At 38.8% G+C, this 14,387-nt stretch overlaps 1 protein-coding gene and 1 long non-coding RNA gene across 3 annotated transcripts; both read right to left on the bottom strand.

Annotated features, from left to right (window-relative positions):
• Positions 1–8,958: 8,958 nt before the first annotated feature.
• On the bottom strand, positions 8,959–10,725 carry LOC140817164 (uncharacterized). Of its 2 annotated transcripts, XR_012114725.1 has the most exons (5): positions 10,612–10,725; positions 10,414–10,519; positions 9,837–9,944; positions 9,655–9,755; positions 8,959–9,256 (listed from the first exon to the last, which is right to left on the bottom strand). It is a non-coding gene; the product is annotated as an uncharacterized lncRNA (long non-coding RNA). The 2 variants fall into 2 exon arrangements; XR_012114724.1 differs by lacking the exon at positions 8,959–9,256 and having other exon boundaries at positions 9,613–9,755.
• Positions 10,726–11,986: 1,261 nt separating this feature from the next.
• LOC140816181 (protein NRT1/ PTR FAMILY 6.1) lies at positions 11,987–14,387 on the bottom strand. The gene is made up of 4 exons (XM_073175264.1): positions 14,014–14,387; positions 13,716–13,933; positions 13,034–13,614; positions 11,987–12,959 (listed from the first exon to the last, which is right to left on the bottom strand). Exons 1-4 carry the CDS (start codon positions 14,270–14,272, stop codon positions 12,101–12,103), a joined length of 1,917 nt encoding a protein of 638 aa, XP_073031365.1. The 5' UTR covers positions 14,273–14,387; the 3' UTR covers positions 11,987–12,100.

The following is a 14,387-nucleotide window of genomic DNA, read 5'->3' as shown; positions in this document are numbered from 1 at the left end:
GGAGAATTAATGTATTATGTATGTTATTTCATTATTATTTGGAGTAGCTCTAGCTTCAAAATTTAGTCTTTATTTTAGAAAATTTTACTTCAATAGCGGCCAAGCTCTTAGGAGTGCCCGAATTTGGGATGATATAGTGTGTGAAAATGAAATTGAATGTTGGGTAAAAAAGGAACAAAATATCGTACGACTTGCAAAAAAAAGGTAAACTCCTCCTCAAGGTGGTCTATAAAGACCTTTATAGGCATCTCGGGGGCATGAGAGCAGACAAGGAAGAAAAAAGTAATGCTTCGGTAAACATATCGGCCAACTGATTGTGTGAGTGAACTGGAAGAAGCTTCATAGCCCCAGCGTGAACTTTTTCCGAACGAAGTGTCAATCAATCTCAATATGCTTACTACGTTCATGAAATATGGGGTTCGAAGTAGTATGAATTTCAGCCAGATTGTCACAATATACCACTGCTAGTTCAGAAAAATGAATGGAAAAATCTTTAAGTAGTTGTAACCAAATGACTTCACTGACTGTTGTGGCAGGAGCCCTATAGTCTGCTTCTGCCGATGAGCGAGAAATGGTGAGCTGTTTCTTAGCCTTCCATGAAACTAAAGAATCACCAAGGAAGACACAGAAATCAGTAATAGACTTGTGAGAATCCACGCAGGCACCCCAATCAGCATCAGAGAATGCACGCAACTTAAGGGATGATGTTGCGGAAAATAATAACAACTGGCCTGGCCTACCTTTGATGTATCAGATTAAGTGATGTACAGCCTGTAAATTTTTTTTTTTTTTTTAATGAAACGAATTCCATTAAACGGGTAAAAAAAATGTTAAATATACAAGCATACTGGGCATCCCCAGGAGATCATAATGAAAAGCAACAATACAATTCCCCTAGTTCGAAAAACTAGATAACAAAGTAAAACATCATAAGGCAATCTTCCTAATTAAAACCACACATTATGTCAATAGCTTCTGGAATGCACCTATAAGCATGGATCTGAATTTTTCGAACAATAACTTGAACTACCGGTTTCTCATCATCAAACATAACTCTGTTACGCAAGTTTCAAACATGATAAACCGTTGCAGCCATTGCCGTAATTCTGAGTCTAGCTAGTATCGAGTTACCCCAATAAACAGTCCGGAAAGCCTTAAGAATTGTTGTCGTTGAACTCATACACTTCTTCATACTAAGCCACCTTCGAATAGCGTCTCATATAAGTTTAGTAACATGGCAACAAAAGAAAAGATGTGCAGTAGATTCATCTTCAACCATACACAATACACACTTCCTGTCATCAACATATCCCAATCTGTCCCTAGTTAGTAATTTCCGATGAGCCCACAACCAAAGCATAAATCTGTGCTTTGGTAAAATGTATGATTTTGAGATAAGAGGTTTCCATGGCCACTTCCCCTCGCCCCAACAAAGAATTCATAAGCTCGATTAACCCCACCCGGATTACTAAACCAATAGTCCAGCTGTGCCGATGCATAATCATTCGAGCCATATATACGCATCATTTCATCACGAATGTCAATAATTTGTTTTATCAGGGGAGATGCATCCTTGTGCCAACTCCAATTCCAAACCCCTCCAAAGCAGCTATAAATATGATTTATCCACCTAATCCAGAGACAATTTTTCCTAGCATGGATCCGCCACAAAGTTTTGGCCATCAAAGCACGATTCCATGCTCTCAAATTCTTTAATCCGAAACCACCATCCTTCAACGGTTTACACAATTAATGCCAAGAAATCGGTGGGTGCTTAGTTGGCCAAACAAATTTGCGACATATTGAATTTATATTATCCAAGACACATTTCGGCAATGGTAGAATAGACAACCAATAACACTCCATACCTTGAATAACAGAACGAATCAGTTCTACCTTACCAGCATAAGAAAGAGAGTGACGGGGCCAGGCCCTCACCTTCGAGGAAATACTGTCAACAAGCGCACTATATTCAAAAGCACGAAGATGTCTCGCTGCTAATGGCACACCAAGATATCTGAATGGCAGTGTACCAATACGGAAACCAGTTGCTTCCACAACTTCCTGTCTCACAGAATCATTCATGCTGGCCATAAAAATATTCGATTTCAAAGCATGTATTCTCAACCCGGCCATATCACCAAAAGTATTCAAGCATTGTAAGATCATCATTATACTTCTTTTATCACCATATGACATTAAAAGAAGATCATCTGCATAGGCTAAATGGGTGATTCGGAGATTAACACATTTTGGATGGAAGCCAAATTCCGGAGATCTGGACATATGCTTCAAAGATCGTGAAAGAACTTCTAGGCAAAGTGAGAACATAAGGGGTGAAAGCGGATCGCCCTGTCGCAGCCCTCTTTTTCCATCAAATTTCCCATAATAATGGCCGTTAATCGCAATGGAGTACGAGGTGGTAGTAACACATTCCATAACCCAAGAGATAAATCGAGGAGGAAAGTTTAACGAAGTGAGTACCTCTCGCAAGAAATCCCAATCAACCGTATCGTAGGCTTTCTGGATATCCACTTGTAATATGCATCTGGGTGATCCTCGCTTTCTTCCATATTTTCGCATCAATTCCTGGGCTAAATGTATGTTATCTACAATAGAACGATCTTGTAGGAAAGTCGTTTGTGCCCCATCAACTAAGTCACCCATTACTTCTCTCAACCTGTGGACAATGATTTTAGATATTAACTTGTAAAAAACAGTGCAACAAGAGATGGGGCGAAAATCATTTACTGTCGATGCCCCCGTCTTTTTTGGAATTAATGCGATCACGGCATGATTCCACTGTCTAAGCAGCCGGCCCGATTCAAAGAACTCAACCACCGCAGCACAAACATCTTTCTTGATTATATTCCAAGAACTCTTGAAGAATGAGGCCCCAAATCCATCGGCCCCTGGTGCTTTGTCATTATCAATATTCTGTAGTGCATATTCGATCTCCTCAACAGAAACTGAAGCTGTTAGGGCATTCCAATCATGTATCTGTACAGACAGACCATCATTTATGACATCATTGTTGATTTGAATTCTGTCAATCTTGCTTCCCAGAAGCGAGGAATAATGATCAAGGAAGCAAGCAGCTATCTCCTCCGTGTCATATGTTGGTTGACCATCATGATTTTGAATAGCAACAATAGCATTTCTTTTGTTATTTCTTTTGATCAAGTCGTGGAAGAACTTCGTACATCTATCTCCTTCTTTCAAAAATTTGATTTTTGTCTTTTGAGAAATGAACAATCTCTCGGCCTCCAGTAGCATTTCTGTTTTCCTTTTAACATCACTGTAGTTGTCAATCATAACCCCCGTGTTCAGCATATCCAATTGCAATCTATCCAGATTTAATTTCGCTACATTAGCACGGCAAGAAATATTACTAAATTGCTTGTTGTTCATCTGCTGCAGAGGCTTCTTAAGGCCATTGAACAATTGTTTAAGTCGATACTGAGAAGTACCATGACCACAGAATATCCATTTATCCCTAATAAGATCGTGAAATCCATCACAAATTGCCCAAATGTTCATAAATTTGAATGGTCTCTTCTTCTTCCTACTCTGTTCAAACATAGAAACCACACAAACAGCGTGATCTGATGTGCAGCCAGGGGCCAAGAACTCAGCAAAACTCTGCATACTCGAAGTAAGCCACATATTATTAACAAGAGCACGATCAAGTTTACTACAAACTGTCGGGTTATTCCAAGTGAAGTAACAACCAGTGTACTGTAGATCAAGCAAGTCAAGAGTAGCAACACAATCATTAAAATCTCGAGTTTCATAATTTTTAACTTTGAGCCCTCCTTGCTTCTCATCCTGCGAGAGAACACTGTTAAAATCACCCAAGATAAGCCACGGATGTGAAACTGATTGTCCATACAACTTCAAGTCGTCCCACAAGAATCTCCTTTGCACAATTGTATTAAATCCGTAGACAAATGAAGCAAAAATCAACTTATTAGTAAGCAAGCAGAGAAGGCTGACATGGATCGATTGTTCGGTTACTCGAATAACATTCATCTTCACTCTATTTGGATTCCACAAAACAAAAATACGCCCTTTGCTATTAAGGTCAAAATTGTGAACAACATCCATACCTGGAAATCTTATCCGAAGCATTTGGTGCAAAGCTTTTCCATCCATCTTAGATTCAAGAATACCGAAGACATCAATCTTACAAGTGTTCACAAGAGTTTGAACACTCTTTTGCTTTAGAGGTTTGTGAAAACCTCTAATGTTCCACGATGCAACTTTCATTGAAAACCGGAGGCAATTAAGGGTTGCCGCCCCTTTTCTTGATTTCCAACATATCTCTTTGTTTCATTGGTTTTCCCCATGTTAGCATGTTCCGTATCACAAGACCTCGTATCTTCCATACCCTCGAAGAAGGCAGCCCTTTGCTTTGTATCTTGTTGCTGTTGGGCCACCGATTGTTTCACTTTTTTCTTATTCTTTTTATTTGTCTTTGCATTGGTGACTTCCTCAAACCCCTCATTATCAATAACTTTACTATCACATTGGTCCTTCATCGAGTAATCTGCTGTATAAGTGATTTGCTTGCCCTTGTCGACTAACTCAGTTGCACCCTCATTGCCAACTGTAGTATCATTACACCCACTGCCCGAAGCAACACCTATGATATCCACCATCGGAGTCGTATTATTTCCAGATTTTTGCCTCGGCGGTGCATGTTTATAATTCCTACCAAAGCGCGACCTGCCCCTGGAATTGCTCTTTCTCCACACCACACTGGTAGATCTTAATCGTTTGCTATATTTCTGATTTGAATTAGCTGCCATGTCTTCATCAACAACTTCATCACTCGATACTTTTCGTTTGCATTGATGCAAAGTATGACCTGCAATGTGACATAGCTCACAAATCTTGAAATCTTGTTCATATTCAAGTGTAATCTTAATAACACCATTTGGTAGTTCAACATCTATTTCAGTGATCTTTTGTTTCAAAACTTCCATCTCAATCAAAACACGAGCATATTTAACTCTCTTCCTTTCGTGAGTGAGCATATCCATATGGATAGGTTTGCCAACTCTAGAAGCCAATTTGCTTAATATGCCAAAATTCCAACAATCCGGTGGAAGTCCATGAATTTGAACCCATGATGGCACTGATTTCATGTCTTCCTCCCTAAATCGAAAACATCGAGGCATTTCTTTTAGGAATAAATGGAACCCAAACACCATGTACGGGCCCCCACTCAATACACGATCTCTAGTGTCATTATTTGGGAAAGTGAAGATGATCCACCCACTATCATGGGTTTGAAATTTGATATCCTTTCCCCATCTTTTTACTAGATCAAACAAAGCAGCAGTTGGAGGCTTCCCACTGATTACATATCCCAACAAGCAAATACCATAAGTTTGTTCTATGGAATCAATCTCATTCATATCAATTTTCAATGTACCTGCACCTGACTCCATAAATTCCAATTTATAATTTGTCTTGGCCATTCTATTATTCTTGAAAAAACTCACATACGAAGCTCGACTGTTTCTGTTATCCAATTCACTTACTCCTTTTAAGCTGTTAATAGGGGGATTGTTCAAACCTGATTGAGAAGCATCACCATTTAGAACAGCTTTTCCATTTACTGGTTGATCGGTGATATTTTCTCCGTTGTTCTGTTCAATGGTAGTTTCCAAAAGACCATGCTCAGTAGACTGATTTGCAACTCGAGTACTAGCAGTAGTATTCTGGACATTCATTGTGGCAATTCTACGAACACAAAGCCAGCGGGAAGAGAATGGTTTCGCACAAGCAATAGCAAGATGAATCAATCAAACGCCCAGTAAAGAGAGACAAATTAGGGCAAAAATATTAACTTCACAAAGCCAATAGTAACCAAAAAACCAGTTAAACCAGTAAACAGAGACCACAGGATGCGATGAACCCAACATTAACAGGTAGGTCGCGAAATGGAGGATAATCGCACAAAATCAGTAAGAGAAACGAGAAAGAGCACTAACAATAAGCAAGAACCCAGCACCTAATAGAGGAAAACGAGGTGATTCACGTAGAAATCACTAAGGAACGCGAGCAAGAACAGTAGAAAATGTTCCTTCCATAAGAGAGAAGGGAGAGCATTCTCTCTCTAAACATTTTCTCAGGGTTCCTAAGCCTTACAGCCTGTAAATGAGGCACCCGAGGCTGGGCCACAAATTGGTTAAATTTATGGACAGCGAAAGTGAAGTCCGGACGAGACAAGGTAGGATAGAGCAGGCGACCAATGAGTCAGATTATACTGGCTACTGTCGGGAAGTAAACCACCATCTGTAGAGGACAGTTGAATGCGAGGATCCATAGGAATAACTGTTGGATTGGAAGCAAAAAAACCATTGTCTTCAAGAAGTTGAAGAGCATTTTGGTTTTGCAATAAAACGATTCCAGTAGAAGACTGCAATTTCAAGGCCGGGGAAATATTTGAGGCAGCCCAAATCACGCAGTTTAAATTGGGCAGAAAGCAATTGTGTTTAATGACTGAATGGCAGAAGATGAAGGACCGGTGATGATATCATCAACGTACACAACAAAGCCACAAGTGTAGAGCCAGAGCCTTGAGTGAACAACGAATAATCAGACTTGCATTGAGTTAACGCCAGTTGAATGAGGACTGAGAGAGTTTGGAATACCACTGCCTAGATGCTTGGCATAAGCCATATAGGGATTTATGAAGTTTGCAAACCAAGTTTGATTGGAAGAACCATGCTCCCCCGGAAGCTTATAGCCAAGAGGTGAAAGGGGATCGGTTACGGTGACCGGAAGCGCAACGGAAGTTTAAAATTTTTATTTTTCATAAGAAATTTCGGCCACCTCTACTAAATTGTGTAGCAAATACAACAAACACCAAATAATGTCATACATAGGGTGTAAGAAAATCGTTACCTATCAACCTCTTGAGGTTGATGTATGGCACCAACCAAGTTGTAAACAATTTGGCTCTTGAATGGCAAGAAAGATCTACAAGCCTCCAAGCCTCCTTCTTTCCTTCAAAATCAAGCCCACAACTAACTAGGAAGATCCCCTCTTAATTTGCACTAGAAAATTAAGAGGATTTTTCAAAGAGAAATGTTTTTGATCTCCAACAATTGAAGAACAAAAGAGAGAAAAATGGATGAGAGAAATTGGCTCTAAGTTTCGGCCATGAGAGAGAAGGGGGAGGAAGGGAATGGGTTGTCTTGGTGTGTGAAAAAGTAGTCACTCACTTTTTGCATGCCATCCAATTTTTTAATGAAAAGAATTACCCAACCCTTCACCTTCCAAGCATGCTTTGCATGTGGGCTTATAACAATTTACAAGGGCCCATGGACTTTTATTTAAATTGTCTCAAACACATTTGAGCCCAATTAATCCTTACTTGATTTTACTCAAGCCCACTAGTTAAATAATTATTTCCAATTGGGCTCTACAAGGCCCAATGTTATTTAATTAATTCAACACTTGAATTAATTTAATTATTTGGACTCTACTAGGTCTACTAGTGTTTAATTAATTCAACACTTGAATTAATTTAATTTAGTCCATAATAATGTTTATGAAAATCACAATTTTCAAATACATTATTCACTTGGCCAACTTTTAATTTAGGAACACTTCCATAAATTAAAATTTACATTTCTCTCATAGAAGTCATACTTCTATTTTTCTTTACACTTATAAACTCATTTATAAGTCGTTCAACACATTGAACTATTTTCTCCTTTATAGAAGTCATACTTCTAATTTTCCTTACGCTTATAAACTCCTTTATAAGCCGTTCAACACATTGAACTATTTTTACTTCTCAACGGGATCTAGAAAGCTAGCACTTGTGTGGCCCTCAATGGTTCATTGATACAACTAGCCGTGGGTTCACATCTCCATGTGATTCGGACTAAACATGTCCTTATATGAGCATACCCCAATTGCTCCATTCTTACTTATCAACTCCTTGATAAAAAGAATGTCAGAACTCGAGTCTGATAGTACCCAACCAACCATGTTAAACGCCTAGCAGCATCGCTTACATGATTCCTTAGGTATCAAATGATAGTGCCTGCAAGAACCATTCAATTATGGTTAGCGTACAGTACGGTCCCTTCAACTCATATATCCCGACCGATTCGACAACCATTGGTTTATCGAGAGTTGTCAATGAATTGATACTATGTGTCATGTCGTAGTTGCATCGATGGTGTAATCTATGAAACCCTTTCATAATTACCACCATACTCTGGACAGAGATTTCAACCTACATACACATGATAGCACATAGGATATCCATACCCGAAGGTAAGCGGTGAATCCCCGACTACAATGCATCGACTCCTATGTGTTTCGACATGACACCCAACCTTGCCACCTGATGACCCCATAAGAGTCGGTAAACAAATCAAAGTGAAATGCTAGCACATCGAGTCTCAATGTTGTCCCGGGTCATAAGGACTAATGGTGTACAACCATAAACTAGGACGTTTCCACTCGATAAGTGAGAACCACTTGGAAAGTCCTTTAATGGCGGGTTGTTCAGTGCACTCTACTAGGAGCACCTATCTGCATGCTCGGACATCACAATGTCCCCTACCAATGAAACATGGTACTCACATCGCAGATACTAGTCTCTAACTCGAGCGGCCTATATCCTTCTTAGTGGCGGCTGAATCGACTAGAAACCGTTTAGAATATACAGTATTACAAATATGAGTTTCATGATACTCCTCATATGAGCATATCATATTATTTCTACTATTTGTATATTCAAGGGCTTTATCTATGCAACTAGCATGGGTATACAGATAAAGATGTGCCAAAATAATAATATCAAATATTACTAAAATAAAGATTGCTTATACATAGAGTTTCATTGTGAACACTCGGTCAACACTTGGCTCGACGGGCACCTACTCTAACAAGAGGTATATCCAAATACACCTCCTCAAATAAATCACCATTTAAGAAGGCATTGTTGATATCTAACTGAAGTAGATGCCATCCCTGACATGCAGCCAAAGCAAGAAGAACTTTGATTGTAACTAACTCAGCAACAGGCAAAAACATATCCATAAGGTCGACACCTCCTGCTGATTATAACCTTTAGCCACTAAGCGAGCTTTGTGACGATCAACAGACCCATCTGGGTGAAGTTTAAGCTTAAACACCCACCTACACCCGATAGAATGCTCGGTAAGGGGTATGGGAACAACAGCCCACTGACATCCAAAGCTGATAATTCATCTTGCATTGCCTGCCTCCATTCAGGATAAAGGACAGCTTGATGATAGAATTTTGGTTCGAATTGGGAAGAAACTTTGACAATAAATTCCTTATATGGAACAGATAAACGATCATAGGAAAGGATTTTTGATAAAATTAAATGGTTTCGATGGACCGGATTGATCGAATGAGACATGAACGTGAAGCAAATGGCAGTGATAAACAATACCAGAATTTGGTTTTCACATTTGATTTCTTGAAAAGAAGAAGAAATATTTCAAGATAAGACAAACTGATTTTTACAGTACAATAGTGAGAACATAATATCAACACATGTAGATGCGCTATTATAGTTATAAAAACCAAACCAAGAATCTTACGACAACTATGTAAAAGTACAAGGGAAAGGAAAATAATAACATCACTCACCAGCATAAATAGTTCTTCTGCTCCATTAAATAAGAATATAACTGGCCTAGGAGGAATCCAGCCAGAATCTACTGTGAACCTTGCTAGTTCGAGTAATGATGCTGTCAAAGAAAAACTAGTAAAAATTAAGCCAACCTTCATTGTGTAACTATGAACCAGAACATATTGTGCATTCCACCGACCAACACATGAACCACAATCACCAAGCTCCTGGAGAACCAGGCGGGGTATCAAAATGACCGTTCAATAACACTGATGTGTCAGTGTGTGGAGAATTTATCGATGAAATCCTGCATGTGATTCAAGTCGGATTAAGTAACTGAAGACATCCAGAAACCATTTCTTTTAGCAAGCATTCAATAAAAAAATATTCCACAATACTGTGTGCTTAGTGTAGTCATCATTTACATATTGGAGTATTTGGATGCCTTAAATGGGACAAGCGGTAGCACCAGCAGAGAAGGGATGAGATTTTTAAAAGAGAGAAATATAGTGAATTAACAACATCAGAATTCTGCAAACCAAAATACTGATCCTTTTTTTCTCATGTGAGCAGAGGACTTAATATCTAAACAGATATTAGATTCTAAAAAGGCTCAATACAGCAACATACTTAAAGATACATCACCAAATATAATCATAACGAAAACCCAAATTAAACTACAACCTTAAACTAATAAATTTTGACTCCACAAACTGTTCGAAGGTATAAAAAAAATGTATAGAAAAGTGAACGAAACAAAACAATCGGTAAAGTACCTCATTAAGATATTTGTATGATTTCTGTAAGTTAGTGACTTTTAAGCTCTGCCCCAAAAAAATCATATTGAATGAGCCATTAACTATGGTTTCTTCAATCTCTATCCTGAAAACACAGACAGATAAATACTAAAGCTATGGCTTGAAATTAACAATCGAAAAATCTAGATAGATTTCATATATTAATCAAACACTGACCTAAAATAAGATCCAGCTCGTTCTTTTATCATTTCTAACTGTGTTTTAATGTACTTTGCTGCCTGTCTTAAACTTGGACTTCCCTCATAGATGAAATTAAATCACAAAACTTTCACATTTTCTATGACACTTGATAACCAAACAGGAAAATAGAAATAAATAAATAAAAAGTAAACATTTGGTTCCCAAAACTACAAAAAGCTAGGGAAACAGGAAGTTTATGCATTAGATTTTAATTAAAATTGAAGTTAGAAAAAAAAACCTAGACATAGTTACTTTTCTTTTGTTTTAGTTCACCAACCTTCCAAAATATCTAATTGGTTCAGAGTACATTTGGATTTTAGTTTAAGCCACTCAGCCTGCACAAGAACAACATCAAATTGGTTCAGAGTACATTTGGATTTTTCAAGTCAAATTTCTTCGAACAGGAAAATAGAAATAAATAAATAAAAAGTAAACATTTGGTTCCCAAAACTACAAAAAGCTAGGGAAACAGGAAGTTTATGCATTAGATTTTAATTAAAATTGAAGTTAGAAAAAAAAAACCTAGACATAGTTACTTTTCTTTTGTTTTAGTTCACCAACCTTCCAAAATATCAAATTGGTTCAGAGTACATTTGGATTTTAGTTTAAGCCACTCAGCCTGCACAAGAACAACATCAAATTGGTTCAGAGTACATTTGGATTTTTCAAGTCAAATTTCTTCGAAACTCAAGTCAATGATAAAAAAAAAATTAGGAAAAGACAAAAATTATACATGGATTCATGATTTTCACTTCTGTCCTGCTTAGGATATTTATAGGTGGGGAGAAGTATAGGTTCTATGGTATGAATAAGAAACATGTCATTCACATCCCTGGAATATGACACAATATATTATGTTCTTCATCCTGACGAATTTTTTCTGGCTTATTTGATTCCTGGTATAGCTACATGCTATAGGATATCTGGAGTACTTGCTATGCTGACTTGGAACTTTACTCATTTATTATTTGCCAAGACTATTTAAGACAAAATAATGTGCTAAGTTGTATCATTAATTTCGTCACAGACTATGATAATATTTTAGTATGTGTTACATTTCATATGATTTTCTGGTAGATCCTACAATATTTTTATTTTGAATTCAAATCAAGTTGTTGTGCAGATACTTTTGGAATCAAAATTAACTTGTATTAAATTGATCAGGCATCCGAGGTTATCTATGGATTTGAGAGTAACATGCCACTAAACCAAATGGTCGGTGGCGACATTCTTAATTTTTTTATTAAATAAAAGGCTAATAAGTTCATGTTTGTGGTGGCATTCTTTTTATTTTACTTTTTTCTTCTGGAAATATCTGGAAAAGAAACAATTAAATAAAAAGTGGACAGCCTTAAAACTTTCGAAGCTATAATATATGAAGCCTGATTAGGCACAGAGAGATGCACAATTCTGTATGTATGAATCATATCCTCTAAGATCTCAAAAGCGCTATGTGCCATGCTGCCTACAACCCATTTGCTTGCTCTCTCGTTTCCAACACTTCTTTTGTTCTGTATTGATACTTACACGCTGCGTACAAGAATGCACAGAAATTTATGACACTCAAGACTGTAAGAAGCCAGTAAAAGTAATCAAATCGGCCTGTATTTATATTCTGGGACAACCAGGAAGGTCTCCTTTGCCTTGCATCCCCTGTCGCAGCTTTGACGATGTTGTTCAATATGGTGGCACCAAAGCAACCCAATCCCCCGGCAACTGCAGCATAGGCTGATCCTATACTTCTCATGGCATCTGGAGCTTCTTCATACAGAAATTCAAGCAATCCCACGATGCAAAACACCTCGGCAATCCCTATCAAGCAGTACTGGATCAAAAGCCAATAAGCGCTCAGTTCCGGCATTGGAGTCAGAAAACTGGCCTCGTACCCATGTTGTATGGAGTAATGTCGTCTATAACTTTCGAAGATTCCGGAAACCGCCACTGATAGTATCGAAACTGCTAAACCTATGCCTACCCTTTGAAGCTGAGAGGCACCATGTGGATGACCGGTGATTCGCCTTGATACTGGGACGAACACGGAGTAATATAGAGAAAGCAATAGGAATATGCTGAGTCCAGGGAAGACTGGCATGCAGGTGACGGGGAGTTTCAGACGACCAATATGAGTGTTCAGTGTGTATGCCTGCTGTACTGATAGAGTCAAGAACTCTGTTAAGACTAGATTGAGCATGATGGTGCAAGCTGGAACAGGGACGAGTTTCACAAGAATTTTCACTTCTTCTACTTGCGTCACAGTGCAAAGTTTCCATGGACTTGGACAGGGGCCATCTTCTTTCAGCCTCAGAGCTGCTTTGTCCAAACACCTGTGGGTTCAAAAATTGTATTAATTTCTAAAAACTTGAATGCTGGAAGAGTCTCGGTAATCTTTAAATGTTACCTGAAATCATCGGTGTGGGCAATCTTGGAGCTACCTTTTATGGCGGATCTTTTCCCCGGAAGCTCGTACAAGCCCACAAACTCGCTGCTATGAAAAGAATCTTTTCTCTTTCGAAAGGCGGCGACTAAGACTTGTGCTACCCGGGTTAAGGGGCTGCCACCGGGCAGCCTATGCCTATAAAGAGGAGTGCCCAGAAAGAAAACAAGGTTGGACATGGCCATGGCTATGGCCAATGAACCAAAAGCATAACCCCACCCATGTTTAATTTGAAGGTAGACGACCGCTGTGAAAGCCACAATCGCCCCAACCGTGACTGAGAGGTAGAAGAAATTGAAAAATCTGTCGAGGTGGGCTTTGTAGTCCCTATCTCTTTCATCAAATTGATCAGCGCCAAAGGAAGAGACGCAGGGCCTAATGCCAGCTGCCCCAAATCCAGTCACGTATAGGACTGTGTAGAGGTAAAGCATCTGCCAAGACTTTGCAGGTTCGCAGTTCCCTAAAAGAAGGGCAATCTGACTGCACTCGTCTTGGTTGGGCACAAGAGTCTTCATGGTTGCGCATATGGTTATTCCTGTTAGACCCTCCAAGAAATAACAATAACAATAGTCAAAAAGAAGTTTCAAGCTGATATAAATCACACGAAGAAACTGTAGCCATGTTGTTAAAAATGAAAATTTCGTACCGCAAGATAGATAGTCGCGAAAATGGCTATCGTCCAGTATCTCCCAAGATATGCATCAGCAAGGAAACCACCCAGCACAGATGATGCCTGCGATATCCCCAAGAAATTGTTGACTGCGTTGGCTGAAACTTCAAAAGGTCGATGCATAACGTAGAACATAAAAGCCACCATGTTAACCGAGAGTCCGAAGTAAGCCATTCTCTCCGCCATTTCATTCCCTGCAGCAGTAATAACGCACATGTGAATACCGCATGGCAAATAAATCGGAACAAAAATAAATATCTGAACATATTCGTACCAAAAATGAAGAAAGTTGCTATCCAACCACCAGTCTTGGACATTTTGTAGTCAGGAAGGGGCTTTCCATGGATGTTAACGGGTGTCGCTCCGCCTGGTGTGTACCCACCTCCAAGCGCAGTCATCCGTCCGTCATCTGATTCAAGGAAATACAGTCCCAGCTTTTTCCTCCTATTCGCGTCTTCCTGTGCATAATGATCAGTTGGTACTAACTCAGTGGACTTGATTTCTCTAGCGCCAGTGCCAACATCATGATCCATCTCGGACACCCCTCCACTTACTCCTCGATACTCAGAATTTATATGCTTTCTTGCTAATAGCTAGCTACATGATAAAATTTCCAGCAATCAATATATATATATATATATATATATA

The sequence above is a fragment of the Primulina eburnea genome, chromosome 16 (genome assembly GCF_022965805.1).
Source record: "Primulina eburnea isolate SZY01 chromosome 16, ASM2296580v1, whole genome shotgun sequence".
Classification (NCBI taxonomy): Eukaryota; Viridiplantae; Streptophyta; class Magnoliopsida; order Lamiales; family Gesneriaceae; genus Primulina; species Primulina eburnea.
This window is presented reverse-complemented; position numbering and strand designations above follow the sequence as displayed.

Coding starts and splice junctions, on each gene's coding strand:
- LOC140816181 (XM_073175264.1), bottom strand. CDS start 14,272: ATGGATCATGATGTTGGCACTGGCGCTAGAGAAATCAAGTCCACTGAG. Junction 13,934..14,013: donor AGCAACTTTCTTCATTTTTG/GTACGAATATGT, acceptor TTACTGCTGCAG/GGAATGAAATGGCGGAGAGA. Junction 12,960..13,033: donor GCCCACACCGATGATTTCAG/GTAACATTTAAA, acceptor TTGAACCCACAG/GTGTTTGGACAAAGCAGCTC.